The sequence below is a fragment of the Rhinolophus sinicus genome, chromosome 15 (assembly GCF_057876585.1).
Source record: "Rhinolophus sinicus isolate RSI-liver-muscle chromosome 15, RSI-T2T, whole genome shotgun sequence".
NCBI lineage: Eukaryota > Metazoa > Chordata > Mammalia > Chiroptera > Rhinolophidae > Rhinolophus > Rhinolophus sinicus.
The window spans coordinates 75,549,992-75,567,367 of NC_142515.1; the positions used below are offsets into that span (position 1 = coordinate 75,549,992).

General features: G+C 47.5%; 2 protein-coding genes across 3 annotated transcripts in view; one reads left to right on the forward strand and one right to left on the reverse strand.

Moving 5' to 3' along the window:
- The window catches only part of UHRF1 (ubiquitin like with PHD and ring finger domains 1), a 59,657-nt gene that overhangs the window by 5,821 nt on the left and 36,460 nt on the right, over positions 1–17,376 (forward strand). The window contains exons 3-4 of one of the 2 annotated variants that reach the window (XM_088792299.1): positions 13,249–13,303; positions 14,095–14,180. The gene's annotated coding sequence lies outside the window, so the exon portion shown is untranslated. The remainder of the gene's footprint in view (positions 1–13,248; positions 13,304–14,094; positions 14,181–17,376) is intronic. The other variant, XM_074337626.2, reaches the window with a different exon arrangement.
- On the reverse strand, positions 6,789–15,854 carry ARRDC5 (arrestin domain containing 5). The gene is made up of 3 exons (XM_019744205.3): positions 15,431–15,854; positions 14,026–14,231; positions 6,789–7,316 (listed from the first exon to the last, which is right to left on the reverse strand). Exons 1-3 carry the CDS (start codon positions 15,780–15,782, stop codon positions 6,789–6,791), a joined length of 1,086 nt encoding a protein of 361 aa, XP_019599764.2. The 5' UTR covers positions 15,783–15,854.

A 17,376-nucleotide genomic window follows, 5' to 3' on the forward strand; every position in this document is an offset into this window, starting at 1 on the left:
CACTGAGTGGCCTTGTCTGAGGTGGCCAGGCTTGGCGGCTCAGGACATGGCCCTCCGAGTGCCAGCTGCCAGGATGTGCCAGTCACGTTGGCAGGGAAAGAACACCCAGTTCTTGGCTCTCCTGCCTGTCCCTTTGTTCCTGAGCAGAGGTGGGGGGCTGTTGTCCTGGCAACTAGCCCCTTCCCTCCAAAAAACAGTCCCTTGAGGTAAAGACTGGAGGTACCTCAGATCTAGGGGTTTTGGCCAAAGAGGGTCCCCTGTTACCAAGGGTGGCAAAGGAGCCCCCTCCCCCAGCTGGCCCTGCCTGCTCAGAGCTCATGTGTCTCCAACCATGGGGGAGGCCAGGTTACCATCTTGAGATTGGAATGCCGGACGTGGGGGGGAGGAATGGGGGAGGACATTCCCAGCCCGCAAGCATTGTGGTGGCAGCTGCTGCCCCCCGCCCCCTGTGCCCTGAGTTGGAGTCTGCAGCTGGTGTCAGTGGCTTTGGTTCCCGGGGATGTTATTTTTGGGGTAGGGGTGAAGGAGTGTGAGAGGCGTCTCTTGGGGCAGGAAGTGGGGCGGCCCCAGCTGTATTCTCCCGTTAGCCCACCTGGTCCGGTGGGCACCGCAGGCCACTGCACAGGAAGTGTTCCCAACAACGCCCGCCTGTGTGGTCCCCTGAATCTGGGGCCCAGAGGGGAGGCAGCCAGGGGGAGGGTGCAGGGACCACTATTGAGGGTCAGAATCTTCCAGAAGACCCCAGCTGGAATAAGAGGGTGCCTGTGAGTGACCACTTACTTTGGCTGAAACAGTTTGTAGATATCAGCTTGTTTAATCCCAGGTCTTTGGGAGGGAGAGGCTATTGATGAATCTGAGTTTTACAGATGGGGAAACTGAGGCTTAGAAACAGAAGTGACATGCCCAAGGTCACGCAGCAAATAAACAGAGCTGGGAATTTCATTAGTGTTCACTCTCAGATAGGCCTAACATAGGCCTCCAACCCTATAATGTGGATAGGGGTTCCCAATCAGGGCGATCCTTGGTGATCTTTGGGACGTCTGGAGACATTTTCATTTGCCCTGACTAGGGGGTGCTCCTAGCATCAAGTGGGTGGGGGCCAGGGATGCTGCTCAATACCCCACAGTGCCCAGGACAGTCCCACCCCAGGGAACAATCCAGCCCCAAATGTAGATTCTTGCCAAGGTGAAAAAATATTAGTGATAATAGTTATTATGATTAAATATTATCTCCATGTCACAGATAAGAAACTGAGGTTCAGAAAGCCTGTATTTTAGATTCCCTGGCCTCCCCAGATGAATGCTTCTAGAGTGCCCTTTTAAGCTTTGCCGTAAGGGCAACTGAGGCCCAGAGTGGAGATATAAATGAAGACTCAAACCCACAGCTCCAGCCCAGGGCCCTCTGCTCCACTGGTGTAGAAGCCTCCTTTTCGCACATGAAGCCTGCTGTGTCTGTGCGGGCTCAGAGCCTCCTGGGTCCTCATGCCAGCTCGGGACTGATGCTGAAGGACCCTGGCCAGCGATGTCACCAGCTTCAGCTCTGCATCTCTGTGATGGGTCCCTTCCTTTTTAGCTGAAGAAGTACTAATAAGAGTCTCTGTGCTTCACGTAGGGGCAGTATGCGCAGTGGTTAAGGGATCCTGGCTGTGTGAATTTGTACAAATCACTACACTTCGAGTTGCTGCATCTGTAAAACAGATGTGGTGATCATTGTCCCTAACTCACAGATGATGGAGAGGATTGAATGAGGCGATACATATCTTAGTACAGTGCCTGGGACACAGTAAGCACCTTACAAAGGTTAGATATTATTATTAAAAATTTTTAAATTGTGGTAAGATAAGATACACAGAACATAAAATTTACCCTAATTTATCTTAATCATTTTTAAGTGCACAGCTCAGTGGTCTTGAGTGCACTCACATTGTTGTGCAACCATCCTCATCATCTATTTCCAGAACTTTCTCATCTTCTCAAACTGAAACTCTCTCCCCATTAAACAGTAACTCCTCATTCCCCTCCCCCAGCCCCTGGCCCCCACCAGCTACTTCCTGTCTCTATGAGTCTGACTCCTCTAGGGACCTCAAATAAGGGGAATCACACAGTATTTGTCCTCCTGTGTCTGGCTTATCTCACTGAGCATCATGTTCTCCAGGTTCATCCACGTTGTAGCCGGTGTCGGAATATCCTTGTTAAAGTTGAATAATCTTCCATTGGATGGATCACGTTGTGTGTATCTTTTCATCCATCAATGGACACTCGAGTTGCTGGACCAGGATAGTGACAATGGAAAGGTTAAGAATCTAGAAGGATTTTGAAGGTGGATCCAATAGGATTTGCCGAGAAATTGGTTGGGGAATGTGGTTTCTAAAAATAGATCCACAATTTTTTTTTAAAAAGTGAAGGCTAATTCTCTTCCCCATGTGTGGGCTAAACTTAGTGACTTGTTTCTCACAAGCAAAATATGGAGGAGATGATTGTGTTAGTCACTTTTGAGACCAGGTCATAAAAGGCATTGTGGCCTCCTTTCTCTCTGTCTTGGATCACTTCCTCCAGGGGAAGCCAGCTGCCATGTTGTGAGGACACCCTAGAAACCCACATAGCAAGGAACTGAGGCCTCCTGCCAACAGCCCTGTGAGGGAGCCATCTTGGAAGCAGCTCCTCCGGCCCCAGGCGAGCCTGTAAGCACAAATGCATTTTGTAAATCTTTCTCTCTGGCCGTTGAGAATGGGCTGTTGGGGAAAGGAGTGGCTACTGTAACAGTCCAGGCATGCACTGATGATGACCTGGATGCAGGTGGTGGCAGGGGAGATGGAGAGAAGTGGACAGGCTTGATAGTTATTTAGGAAGTAACCCAAATAGGACTTGGGAGAATAAGGGCCACGATGAGCCTTATGTGGGGCCTTCCTTGCAACAGAGAGCTGAGGGCTGAGGGAGGAGCAGATAGAAGTAGGGATGGGGTCGTGTGAGATGATAGGTTTAGCTGTAGCCACACTGAGTCCATGTCCCAAAAATGTCCCAGGGCCTCATTAATGTAGTTAGAAAAGTAGATTAGAGTTTCTAAACTGGGAGTGATTCTGCCCACACAGGGCACACTTGGCAATGTCTAGAGACATTTTTGGTTGTCACAACTGGGGTGGCAGTGGAGTGCTACTGGCATCTAGTGGGTAAAAGCCAGTCCTACAATGCCCAGGACTATTGTCCCCCATAAAAAGAATTATCTGACCCCAAATGTCATGGTGGTGGAGAAATTGTCGGGTAGATCAATAGCTGGAATAAGCAATTCTCAATTTCAGTTGTTTACTCAATAAAATTTTATTTCTTGTGTATGTGACAATCAAGTGCAGATTGAGTTTCCTGGGCAGCTCTCCTCCAGTCCTCTCCAAGCAGCTGACAAAAGGGGAAAGAGAGAAGACACCTGTGGGAAGTTTTTAATGGAGCTGGCTGGAAGTGACATATCATTTCCTTTTACATTCCATTGGCCAAATCAGTCACACGGCCTCACCTAACTACAAGGGGTGCTGGGAAATGTAGTCCAGCCTTGTGCCCAGGAGGAAACAGTTTGATGGACATCGAGCCAGTCTGTGCCACGGTATTATTATTGTCCTAATTATTTCTGTTATTATTCAGACCTAGTAGTTTCCCAAATATAGTCTCGTATTCTGTCTCAACTCTATTCTACCCACAGGGTCATTGGAGTGATTTCCAAACCTATTTTCTCAAATCCTCGTTCTCTATCCCATCAACAGAGAAAAACACTCCAAGGATTTCCCCATAAGCCGTAGGACCAAGTCCAGTGCCCTCAACCTAGTACATCTAGAACTGAAAATGTTGAGCAAACAGTGGGATACGGGTGTCTGCGAAAATGAACCTTGAAGAGCATCCATATTTCAGGACCTGGAAGTGGAAGGGGGATGGCTCTGCCCGGCTTCCTGGAAGAGGAGGCATTGATGCTGTAGTTTTGAAGAAAGCAGAAGCCCAAAATCTGAGAAGTGGGAGAAGGAAGAGAAGAAGGGTGTAGCATCAGGGAAGTCAAAGGAAGAGGACGTTTGAAGAAAGAAGAAATGCTCAGCTATCAGGCATGCTGCAGAGACTCGGAAGATAGCAGGTGTGGGGGTAGGTGGAGTAGGAAAAGCTCCTGCTCCAATTCAGGTAGCAGGTATAGAAGGAGTCTATAGGATCAGAAAAACCATTGTTTTGCAACCACCAGCGAAGTAAATAGTTCCAGCCAAGGGGCAGCCATGGGTGCAAAACCCCATTGGGTGAAAGGTTGTAAGAGACAAAATGGTCACACAGTCCTGGGATATCCTTCTCACAGATTGCTTATCAATTACCGAGGCTCAGTGACACCTGTGATGGGGAGACACCACTGGAACCAAGTCATCAAGGTTCACATCACCCGTCAGGTGACAAAGCAGCATCCTGTGCCTCCTGGTACCATGCACTGAGGAGGACATTAATGCCACTTTTGAAATTGCTCAGGGTCAAAAACGCATAGCCTAAATCTAATCATGAGGAAACATCAGATTGTGGGAGATTCTACAAAATACCTGGCCCAGACCCCTAAAAAAATGAGTCGTGAAACACACAAAAAAGGTAGCGGAATGTTCTAGAAGAAAAAGGAGATGAAAGAAACGTGTCAGGAAAATACAACCTGTGACCCCCATTGGAGCCTGGATTTGTCTCCACCTCCTTGCCTCTACCCCATCCTCCAAAAAATTCCCCACTATAAAAGATATTTGGTGAGAATGTAAAATGACGCAGCTGCTGTAGAAAATGATATAGCAGTTGCTCAGATAATTAAACACAGAATTACCATATGATCCAGCATTCCACTTCTGAGCATGTACACTAAAGAATTGAAAGCAGGGCCTCAAAATATTTGTACACCCATGTTCACAACAGCATTATTCACAGTGGTCTAAAGATGGAAACAAATGCCTATCAACAGATGAATGGATAAACACAATTTGGTGTCTATACAATGAAATATCATTCAGCCTTAAAAAGGAAGGACACTGACACCTGCCATGAGGACACGGTCCTCAGTGACATAAGCCAGACACAGAAGGACCAATACTGTGTGATTCCTCTTATGTGAGGTCCCCAGTGGAGTCAGATTCATAGAGACAGAGAGTAGAGGGTGGGTAGCAGGGGCTGGGGGAGGGGGTGGGGGTGTTTAATGAGGACAGATTTCAGGATTCTATAGGATTAATTATAGAAGGAATCTAGAGGATTGGAAAAATTATTGTTTTGCAACCACCAGTAAAGTAACTAGTTCAAGCCAGGGGGCATCCATGGGTGCAAAACCCTGGCCCAGCCACGACCTCCTCCAGGGAGCCAGGACCCCCACTCCGACTAGCTCTTTTGGAGATGCCCTGAAAACGTGATTAAAAGTGAGGGATCTCTCTCCCACCCCCCAAAAATTAGAAGATAAATAAACCTAGGCATCCTATTGGCCTCGCCTCCCCCTAAAAAATCTTTGATCTAAAACAGTGGCTCAGTTGGAGCTACCTGCCTCTTTTGTAATCTGGGATGCTGCGGGCGGGTGGGGCTGCCATTCAAGTGTATATGCCTCCTGTCTGCGGCACGGGTGAGGCAGGTGCAGCCTGTGGTTGCCTGGAGAGATATTTCAGAGTCATTAGCCCCAGAAAACACTCTCGTCCATTCCTTTTTGCAATCCTGACCATGCAAGGACCTTGTGGGCCAAGGCCAGTGCTGTGAGGAGCTGACATATTTTAAGTCAAGGGGTGAGGTGACCCGATTTGTGTGGAGAGTCTTCTAGTTGCTTGGGGAATCGGATTGCCAGATAAAAGCCAGGATGCCCAGTTTAATTGGAATATCAGATAAACAACGAGTGAGTTGTTTTTTAAGCATAATATATACCAAGGATGGTGTGGGACATACTTATGCTAAAAAAAATTTATTGTTCCTCTGAAATTCAAATTAAAGTGTCTTCCTGGATCTTGATTTGCAGGGAGGGGGAGCTGGGGCCTGGAGACCCAGGTACAAGAGACTGCGCTGTTCCAGATGAGCGATGATGATGGATAGATAGAAGCAAGGTGGAGGCAGAGGAGGGGAGGGATGGGAGAATTCTGGGTAGATTTAGGAGAGAGCCCTGATGGCTTGCCGATGGATTGGACATGGCAGATGTGCATACTCTTTGCCGGGAGCACTTTGGCTTTTACCCTGAGTGGGGGGAGGGGCGGTGCCCCGGGAGGGCTGTGAGTGGAGGAGGGGCAGGAGTTGATGTGGGTAAGAGGCTCACAGACCCAGGCCTGGGACCCAGCGATCACCTGCTCCCCGTGAGTTGCCCCAGCTCAGGGCCTCTCTTCCTTGGCACTGCTGACATTTGGGGCCAGGTCATTCTCTGGGTTGGGGCCGTCCTGGACACTGGGGTGTTGAACAACATCTGTGGCTCCACCCACTCGGTGCCAGGAGCATCCCGCCAAGTCATGAAATCATAGATGTCCCCAGGCATCGCCCAGTGTCCCCTGGAAGACAGAACCACCCCTGGCTGCGGACACCTTGTTTGAGCACCATAAGATCCATCCAGGCGATGCTAAGTGGGGTGAGGTCCTTCCTGGAAGGCTTGTCATTCCCCTTTGTCCTCTCCTGGCAGTGAACGTTTTGGGGACGGGAGCAATGGATGCCAACACAACTAGAGCTTGGGAAGGTTCAGGCAAGGTGCTGCCCACACCCAGACTCTTCTGAAGGTCATCTGTGCAAGACAAAGAAAGAGCTGCTGGGAGAGTGATAAAGTTTTTACTATTTAAGAAGTTTGGGCAGTTAATTCTGGCAATCCTTGCTCGTGGGTAACACTCCCACCACCTGCAGCTGGCAGCTGTCTGAGTCCGGGGGGGTGCTGGTGATGATGATGGGAACTTTGGCCTTGATGCTGGCCAGGGACCAGGGTAGGTGGACAGTGCCGACCAGCTCATACTGCGTGCTCATAATCTCGCTGTCTCTCATGTCACTGCTCACGGACAACACCTGCGGAAGGCCGAAGGTACTGACGATCTTGGTGGTGTTGAAGGATGTGATTTGGGTGTTGGCCTCCTGCCGAAGCAGCTCGCTGCTGTCCACCCGCAACCGCTGCTCCGCCTTGGGCGTGAAGCCCTTGTACTGCACGTGGGCGTAGAGGGCGAAGATGACCGTCTTGATATATTTGCTGGTCTGGTTCTTGATCTCCGTGGTGAAAATGACCCTCTCCCCAGGCGTGAAAGTGTTCTTTTCCATCTGGATCTGTAGGCAGATGGCACCATGGCTGCAGCAGTTGTAGGAGACCTCCTTCTCAGCCTCCACAGACAGGGGATTCTAGAAGAGGTGGGGGTGGGGGGTGATGGACACCTGTGAGGGCTCATGACCACAAGAGCCATTTGCCTGCCTAACATGCCACCATCATAGCTCCTCCAAGCCTTGAGCCTCTTGGGACTCGCCTAGTAAGAGGCACTGAGATGGGACCTGGAATCTTGGGGATTTTGCAGCCAAAAGCCTGGTGTCATCTCCCAGCTTCCTTTAACCAAAGCCCTTTGCCATTCTGAGTATCAATTTCCTTATCTGTAAAATAGGGCCTAGAAATCCATGATACCCTAACTTCATCCTCAGCTGTTACTCATTCACTGTGTGGCCTTCAACAAGTGGTTTGACCTCTCTGAGCTTTGGTTTTCTGGAAGACATGGACTATCTTACAGTCTAAGCCCAAGACTAGGGCTTACCCAACTCACTCAGACTCAAGGAGGAACTATGATGGACTCTGAATCGTGACAAGAAAACTGTAAAGTTGAAATTATGTAATGTGTTCAAATACGTAAATGTCTCAAAATGCAGCCCTTACATCAACTAGTTAATTGCTGGATTGCAAATAGTGTCACATATCCATTATATTTAATGTGTAGCTTGGGTAGCATTTTACTTTTTGTTTATGGATAATATTTTTAAAGATTTGATGTAATGTGGGGTGGTCTTAGAATGATTCGCTCTCTACTTTTGCTGTCTTCTGGTATCTTCTTACAGAGGAACTTGATAATTTTATGCATGTGTGCTTGTTCCCTTTAAGCATATGGGAAGAAGAGAGAGAGAGAGAGAGAGAGAGAGAGAGAGAGAGAGAGAGAGAGAGAGAGAGAGAGAGAGAGAATAGTGTATCAAATGCTTGCAAACTCCCAAGTTCCCCTTAGTTGGGGAAATCAAGTTGGTAACTTGAAATTGACTATAATGGGAGTATTTACACCATGGAAATTGGCAAACATTATACATCCGGGCTGCCAGAGCCGGTTGTTAACCATTTACTAGCACACCACTGCCATGTTCCTGCTTTATTAGCAGGTAGGACTTCTCCCAATTAGCTTCAGAACTCTGTTCACTTAAGAAATAAAACATCAGTATTGTATAACTGAGTGAATGTACTTAACGCTACTGAACTGTACACTTAAAAATGGTTAAGATGGCAACTTTTATGTTATATCATTTTACCACAATTTGAAGTAAAAGTACATGAAACATCAGAGATCTAGTTGAAGTCCCTGTGGACTCCTCCCCAATGCCATTCCCTCGTTTCCCTCCCTCGACATAACCATTCTCTTGAAGTTGGAGTTTATCATATCTATACATTTTTAAAAAACTCTCAAACATTATTAAAAAACACAACTCAGACACAGAAAACCCCGCAAAGCAAATGTATAGCTGTAAATTATTATAAGACCAACCTCCTCGTAACTTCCACCCAAGTCAAAAAGTAGAAATTTGCCAGTTTCTCCCCAGAGTCCCTCACATGTCTCAGCCCCCCACTCAACCCCCAAATGCAACTGTACTGAATTTCTTAGTCGTCACTTTCCTTGACCTGCACCTGTTTGTGTAGGGACCTAAACAAGATATGTTGCTTTAGAAAAATGTGTGTAGAGAATAATAGGCAAGTTAAAATGTATTTTGCAACCAGTTTGAGAAATACAACGTTACCGATTCGACTGAAATCTCGAGGGTTTCGTGGGCTTAGTTTGCTTCATCTTCCCCGCTCCTCTGCATCATGAATTTGGTGTACTTGCCATCCTCATGGGATTTTTATATTATTTAGGAATACATCTATTTGCGCTAGAAGTATACAGCAGTGTTTCACATATTTTAAAATTTGAAATAAGTCAAGCTACATATGTCTTCCAGTCACTTGCTCTTCTATTAGATTGGTGCAAAAGAAATGGCGGTTTTTGCAATTATTTTTAACCTTTTAAACCGATATTACTTTTGCACCAACCTAATTGCTCAGTATTCTGTGTTTGAAATGTATTTATGTTGGTGCCTGTCTTTCTGGTTCATTCGTTTTCAGGATGCCATTGAGTGTGTTGCAAAACAATTTATTTATCCATCTCCTCCAGGATGGATATCTATATTGTTTCCATGTGCTCAATACCATAAAAATGCTAGAAGGAGCAGCCTGAAAACAATTTTCTTGGGCTTATACCTGGTGTTTCTCTTGGATATGAGTTGGTGAACTTTTCTAGAAAGGAACTGATAATAAATATTTTAGGTTTTGCAGGCCACATGCAGTATTTGTCATATATTTTTCCTTAAAAAAAAAACCCACACAACTCAGCGTTAAAACATAAAGATTGTAACATTGTGGCAAAGAATACAAATCTATACATACATGTAGATCTAAGAAAAAGAAGTTTTATGAAATTATATTTATCTTTGCTACATTTCCTGTTCTACTCTATTTATTCTAATCGTATAAAAATGTTGGTTATGGACCTCTGAATTTATTTTTGTTATTTCTAGTCTACATACTCTATTATTTTGTTTTATATCAAATAAAACTTTTATAAAAATTAGCTGATTGTAACCCACCAAATTAATTTTTTTCTGGAAAACTATTCTTTCATTTAAAGTTGACTACAACCCACCAAAGTGATTTTTTCTGAAATTTTCTATTCTATTTATTTTATTCTATGTTATTTTTTGTACATATAAATATATAAATGAATTTTATACATTTATACATATAAATATTGGCAACCTACAAAATTGCTATTTTCTGATATTTTCTATGTTGGTCTTGCCTATTCTTTCATTTTATAGAAATATGCTTGCAACCTGCTAAATCGATTTTGCAACCCACTAATGGGTCATGATCTGAAGTTTGAAAAACATTGTTCCAGGTCAGCTGTCTTTCCTCCTGGAGACCTTGGGTGACCCCTGACCCCTTCCTACCTCAGCTCTTGCTGTCTGCCTGTGGCCCCTGCCTCTCTTGCACCTTCCCACACTTCCTCTCTTCTCGGAAGGCTCGTTGCAGGCAGTGTTGGTTCTATATCCCTCTAGTCTTAATTAAAAAATCTGAAAATCCGTCCATGGCATGCCTTAGAGCCCCGCAGACATTAAGGAGCCTGGTGCTGTAACTCAGGTCCAAGTTGATAGTTCTGTCCTGGTTCTGAAAGTGGTAGCAGGAGCTCCTGGCCGTGGCCCAGTGGAGACCCCCACGCCTGACCAGGCAGGGCTGGGGAGAGGACCCTGATTCCTAGTAATATTCCCAATGCAGCCAACATTGGATTTCCTGGCCCTGGGAGTTCTTCTGGAACCCTGTATTCCTTCTGTATATATGAAACTTTTTTTGGTGGGGGGTGGGCATTCATTAATTCAACTGGTTTTTATTTGTATCTAGTTGATGCCAAGTCCAGGGAAAACCCATAGCAGTGAAGACCTGTTCTGGTCAGGAAGAGGGACGGACATGGTACATATGAAAATGAACCAGATCATTTCTGGTTGGGACAGCAATGAGGCTGTGGAGGGATACATATGGGGATGAGGTAAGGGGAGTTGGGAAGGGGCATCCCTTAGAGTTGATGGTTAGGAAGGGACTCTGGAACAAGCTCCTCTTCCAAACGGTCCTAACTGTTGGAAGAGAAGATGGGTCACGTCTTCTAAAATTCTAAAGGCACAAAGAGTGGAGGGGATGTGGAGAAATTGCTGGTGCAAATGTAAAATGGGGCAGCAGCTGTGGAAAACAGGAAGTTCCTCAAAAGGTGAAACAGAGTTACCATCTGACCTAGCAATTCCACTCCAGGAGTCTACCCAAGAGAAAGGAAAAGGTGCATCTACACAAGAGCTTGATTCATAATAGCCAAGGAGTGGAAGCAACTCAAGTGTCCATCAATGAGTGAATAGATGGATACACACAATGTGGTCCATCCCATGCACTGGAAAATGATTCAGCCTTAAAAATTAGGAGGAAGCACTGACACTTGCTACAATGTGGATGGACCTTGAACACACGGTGCTCAGTGAGAGAAGCCAGACACACAAGGCCACACAGTGTGTGATTCCATTTAGGTGAAATGTCCAGAACAGGCACATCCACAGGGACAGAAATTGGATTCGTGGTTGCCAGGGGCTGGGGAGGGGTGAAGAGGTTGGCGGGTGACAGCTAAGGGATGCAAGATTTCTTTTGGGGGCTGATGAATTGTTCTGAAATTAACTGTGGTGATGGTTGCATAACTGTGAACACGCTAAAAGCCATTGAATTATAAAGTATGTGAATTGTATCTCAATAAAGCTGCTAAAAACAAAGTGAAAGGGGAGAAGTTCTTTTCCTCCTCACTCCCCCGCTCCCCTCCAGCCGTCCGTTGCCAGTTTCTCTGCTCTCCTTCCAGACATGTTACACCTGCAAGGAAGTAATTTGTTTTCACCACCAACGGTGCCAGGCTAGACATGCTGTTCTGAACTTTGCTTTTTATTCAGTCAACCCAGTAACTTGGAGATCCTGGCAGGGAGAGCTGCCTCACTCTGTTTCTGTCTCTCTTAACTGTATCTATAGAGTATTCTTTTGACTGTGCATTTGTACTAAAACAATTCCCTTAGCAATAAACATTTAGGCTGTTTCCAATTTTTTGCTGTGATAAATAGTGCTGCGGGAAGTCATGTCACACACATGAAAAAATATCAGTAGGAGGAATTTCTAGAAGGGGAATGGCTGGGGCAAAGTACATGTTCGTTTTAATTTGGATAGATATGGCTAAATTGCCCTCCATGGGGCTTGTGGCAGTTTATTTGGCCATCAGCAATGCAGGTGAGTGAAAACGTGGCATCTGAGCAAAGATCTGAAGGATAGGAAGGTCATATCGTAGTGTTCCAAGCAGAGGGAACAGCTCGTTCAAAGGCCCTGAGGCCAGACCGTGCCTGGTGTGTTGGAGGAACAGTGAGGAGGCTCTTGTGGCTGGAGCAGAGTGAGCGGGTGGGATGAGGAGGACTTGGACTTTTACCCCGAGGGAGGTGGGAGCCCTGGAGGGCTGTGGGCAGAGGACGGTCATCACTTGATTTCCTGTCTGCTCGGAGAGGGACAGACTATTGAGCGGCAAGACTCTACCTCTACTTGGGCCAGAGCAGTAGTCTGCCCTGGTCCCTCAGCTCCTGCCCTCACCCTCTGCTCTCCACTCTGTCCTGCCTCAGGACTTTTGCACTTGTAGTGTCTGCTGCTTGAAACACGATGGCTTTCCCCCTCTCCTCTTTCAACTCTCTACTAAAACGTCACCTCTTCCAAGAGGCCTCCCTTGACCAGTCTGGTTAAAACAGTACTGAATAGTTGGAAAAAACACGGTCTTTTCATACTCTATCAAAACTTATCTGTGATAACTCAGCAAAGGTGCTGCTGTAGCGATTTTACCTTTCTACTTCTGGGCAGCTCCTGTGTTTAGACACTGTGCTGCGTGCTTTGCAATCCTCACAGGAACCCACTGAAGGGAGTGTTGTTATTATTCCCACTGTACAGATTGGGATAGTTGAGGCTCCGCAAGGTGCGGTTAACTGTCCAAGGCCACCTGGCAAATGAAGTGTGGTAGCGGACATATAAAGCAGGGTATGACCCTAGGCCAGCATTTTGCCCCAGCTCCTGCCTTATGCCCCTGCACTCCAGACTAGTTCTGAAGGGAGGCCTGGAGAAGGGACAGAGCCTGCTTAAGGTCACACAGGGAACAGGTGGCCAAGCCATCCTTGAGTTCAGGTCTGCTCATCTCAGGACTGATCCACCGCTCCAAGCCTCTACCCCTCCTAGCACCCTCCCAGACCATTCCCTGAGGTTGGCTGGGCTAGAGATGATCCCTGTTACACAGATAGCAATACCGGTGATCACAGCAGCGACAAGATTTACTGGCCATGCCCCCCACCCCATGCCAGGCACTGTGCAAAGCCCTGGACTTGCATAAGTCCACTCATTGCTCCCTCCATGACCTAGGAGGAAAGCATTGTCTATCTGTCCATTTTATAGATGAGGACCTGGAGGCACAGAGAGGCACGGTCACTTCCAGAAAGTCACACAGCAGGTAGGTGGGGGATCTTGGAATTTTAATCTGGACCTCAAAAATGAAAACGCCATCCTTCTCAGCCACCACACTGGTAGCAAATGAGTCCCCAGGAAGGTGAAGTGACTTTGGCCAACGTTTCTCCACCCGCCCAACTTCCACCTCTGCACCTGGGCCCTCAGAAGCCATCCAGAAAACGTCCTCCACTCAGGCAGACATGCCACATGTCCTTCCTTCCTGGGATGGAGGCCACCCCCTTCCCTTGCTTCTTGGTGGGGGCGCCACCTGCACTGTCTCAGGGCTCAAAGCCCCTGGAGAATCACTGCGTGTCCAGGCTGCTCTCTCACCCAGGGGGTAACAGGGAGGCCTTGGCTCAGTATTGACTTACAAAAGGGTTAAGAAGAACGTTGGGACCTGATCATTCTCTGGGGTCGGGTTGTCCTGGGCGCATAGGATCATGAGCAGCATCCCTGGCCTCCACCCATCAATGCCAGGAGCACTCCTAGTGGTGAAAACCACAGAGGTTGCCCAGTGTCCCCTGGGGGGCAGAATCACCCTAGAGTCCCCCTGGCCTAGTTCCTACCCTGATTTCTGATTCATACTTGTGAACTCACTGGGCCTGGGGAGCCACCAGCACCTTTCCCTTCTTGGCTGGGGCCTTCTCTGCCCCCATCCACCCACCTCCCCCTGCCACTCCGTAGCTTTGATGACAAGCCCCACCACTGCTCCTCCCCCATCACTACCTGCAGTGGGTTTTCCCTGTGGAAGTCCGAAGTCCCTTGAACCAACAAGTACATTCTCTTCTTCGCTAGAATGTGCTCCCGGCCCATGCAGGAGGCTTGCACGAAGTAGAAGACGTGGCCAATTTTGCTGGTGAAAGTAGAAGGAAGCCTGGGAGGTAAGTTGAAATGGAAATCAAAGGTGTGGCTGCCTGCACTTAACCAATTATCTGAAAGCAAAACACACCAACGCCATCAGAAGGTTCTAGAAGTTTTTCTTTCCCCCCTCTATTGTTCTGGCGGGGAGGTTGTTCTGGACCTGTACTGTCTGTCCCCAAGCTAGACTGAGCTATATGCTTTTAGGGACCTGCATGGCTGGTGTAGTCACCCCAAAACACCGACAGGGACCTGATCAGCTCTGTCTTGGGCCTGAGAAACTGGCCCTCAGGATTCAGTTGCACATTCGTTCTGCAGACACATTTTGAGCCCCTACTGTGCGCCAGAGCCTGTTTTAGGCAGTGTTTGCAGCAGTGAGCAAGGCAGCCAAATCTCCCTGCCCTCACAGAGCTTAGCCTTCAGTGCATGGCACACAGTAGGTGCTTAATATTTGTTGATTGAGTGGCGACTGAAGACCAGGGAGCATCTCACACCACCCTCATTTCTGTGACCTCCTCCTTTCAATTTATTTTTTCTTGAATTTCTCCCAAACTCTCTTACGATCGTGTTTTCCCTGCCTGATGGCAACCCAATGACTCCAGGGACAATGTCTGTTTTATTCACTGCTGTATCCCCAGCACCTGGCACAGTGTTGTTCACAGTAGGTGCCCAATACATGTTTGTGAAATAAATGAATGAACCCATTTCAGGCTTGAGGCTGATGCTTCTGCAGGGAAATGCAGTCTCTTGGAAATGGGGAAGGAAGGGTGGTGCCTAATGCTGGGTGTTGCCCACTGGGCAGGGGAGTGTTTTGGTTGAAAGAATCAAGCACTTACTGTATGTTCTGTACTATCTAAGCCCTTTACATGCCATGAAATTGTTAGGTTCTCAAAGCAATCTTGTGAGGCAGGACTTTCTATTCCCATTTTCCAGATGGCTTAACTGGGCTACAGAGAGACCACGTAATGGCTGAGTATTAAGACCTGGCATATTGCTGTTCCTTTCCCACATAGCTGCATGGCTGATGTCCCTCCCATCACTCAGAGCTGAGCTCTGTAGTCACCTCTTTGGAGAGACCTCCACGACCAGCTCCATATGTCTTGTTATTTCTGTGTTACATGTATCTGATGGTCACGGTTTCCCTCCTAGGAAAGAACCCTGTCTCTGCCCATTTCTGATATCCCTGTGGTTTGTCGATCGACTGACAGATGTGTTTAACTTCCAGACCCAAGTCCCTGTTATGTTTAGGGTGGGCTGCCGGCCTCGTCCTTACCCTCCACTGGGAACGTCTTTGTCTTGTGCACATAGTCGGCCTTGTTGTTGCAAATAACATCTCTGCTGTAATCGCGGGATGCCCCGCTTTCTTCGCTCCACTCCACATAACCCCTTCCCATGAGCTCCACCTTCACGATGGGGTCCACCAGGGTGCTGTTCAGGGTTAGAAGTACCTGCCCTTTAATGCAGGACCCGGCCAGGTAGACCGCATCCTTGGGCAGCACTAATTCGATTGATTTCACCACAGACATGGAGGGATGGGCAGGCAGAGAAACATCCTCCCCTCTCTTCCATGCCACTGAGATGCCCGGTTCCTTGGCCGCAGTGAGGTCACCCGTCTGTGACATCATCCAGCCAGGGTTCTGGGAATGGGTCCCTGATGAGGGGGACGAGAGGCAAGGTTGTTGCTTGGGAGTGAGCAGCAGCTTGGGAATCCAAGTCCTTACTGGTTTGTGAAATGGCAGCTTGACCACTTTTTCCTAGAAAAGAACAAACAAAAACAACTGTAAGCTGCCAACGTTCCTGCCACACAGGGGACACCTGCCATTTTGTGTGTTTTAGGGGCCTGGGTGGGAAGAATTGTTCCAATCACTTTGCTGAGGTAGGTGTTATGAGCTCCGCGTCCAGATGGAAAGGGACAGCGAATGGGGCCAGAGGTATTTTCTGCTCCATCAGATTACAACATGGTCTGTGCACCTCTCAGGGTTCACACATTGTTTTGGGGTCATACACAATCATTTTCATTTTAATGGCTCTTTAATGGCTATATATTTATACCAATCTGTTTCAAAAAAATAATTACAGACATGGCCAGGACATGAAATATGGTATGAACTGAAGCTGCTCAGAGCACTGTGTGGTCCGCCTATACATGGACTCCTTCGTGACAAACCATCTTCCTGCACAGCTGACATTTCTCTTTACGCCTGCTTCTCCCCCATTGGATGGGAAGTCCCCGTAGGGAGGAGCTTTGTCTCAGTAAGCCTTGTGTCTATCGATGTCTGCTGGCGCCAGAACCTGGTTTAGACAAGGGAGGTCAGTACAAGTTTGTTGAATGACTTACTGACCTTTGAGAGCATCTCATTTTGCAAAAGGAAAATGAGGCCCTTTGTACCCTTGCAGTGAGTCCTGGTGCCTGATTTGCACTTCGGTGGGTGCCTGAGTGGGAGGGACACTGAAGCAGAAGAGCACCAGGAAGTGTCCACTCTCCGGACTCTGGTCAGACTCAACCATTGTCTTATTTTAAGTGATGTCTTTGTGGACATCAACATCTTGTTTTCCTAACTGGCTTGTACGTGTCTTTTGGAGATGCTTGGCATGGTCTCTTATTCATGTGTGTTAATTAACCCAAGCAACCCCTCTGTCTCGAAATGACTAGAGAAATGGGGCCGTGTCACCACCCTTCGTGGGCTTTTCTGTAGGGAAAGCCAGACACCTCTTTCTGTGTTACTTAAATTAACTTCTGATATCCAAGCCTGGGCTGTGCCCTGCTCCAAATGTACACCAAGAATGTACTGCCTCTTTGGGCCGTGTTGAGTTTTTGCAACAGCAGGCACAAGCCATGGTCTGCTCTCACCAGGACGAGGCTGGGTTCCTGCCGCAGGTGTTCTCAATTTGGAGGAAGATCTCATTTGCTTCACAAGCTCCAGGAGGCCCGCTTGATCCCTGCTCACACCTGTGGTCTGTATGTAGCTGATGGCTGAGCACTCAGAAGTGCATTTGGTGGCACAGACAGAGTCCTGAAATTGGAGAAAGTCTGCAGCAACACCTGGACTTTGTGTGGGAGCGTATTAGTTTCCTATGGCTGACCACAAATTTAGTGGCTTAAAACAACACAACTTAATTCTCTCATAGTTCTGGAGGTCAGAAACCTGAAACAGGTTGTAAGGGGCTAAAATCAAGGTGTTGGTAGGACTGCACTTAGGGATTTAGGAAAGAATCTGT

Coding starts and splice junctions, on each gene's coding strand:
- ARRDC5 (XM_019744205.3), bottom strand. CDS start 15,782: ATGATGTCACAGACGGGTGACCTCACTGCGGCCAAGGAACCGGGCATC. Junction 14,232..15,430: donor AAAGACGTTCCCAGTGGAGG/GTAAGGACGAGG, acceptor TTTTGCTTTCAG/ATAATTGGTTAAGTGCAGGC. Junction 7,317..14,025: donor ACAGGGAAAACCCACTGCAG/GTAGTGATGGGG, acceptor CACCTCTTCTAG/AATCCCCTGTCTGTGGAGGC.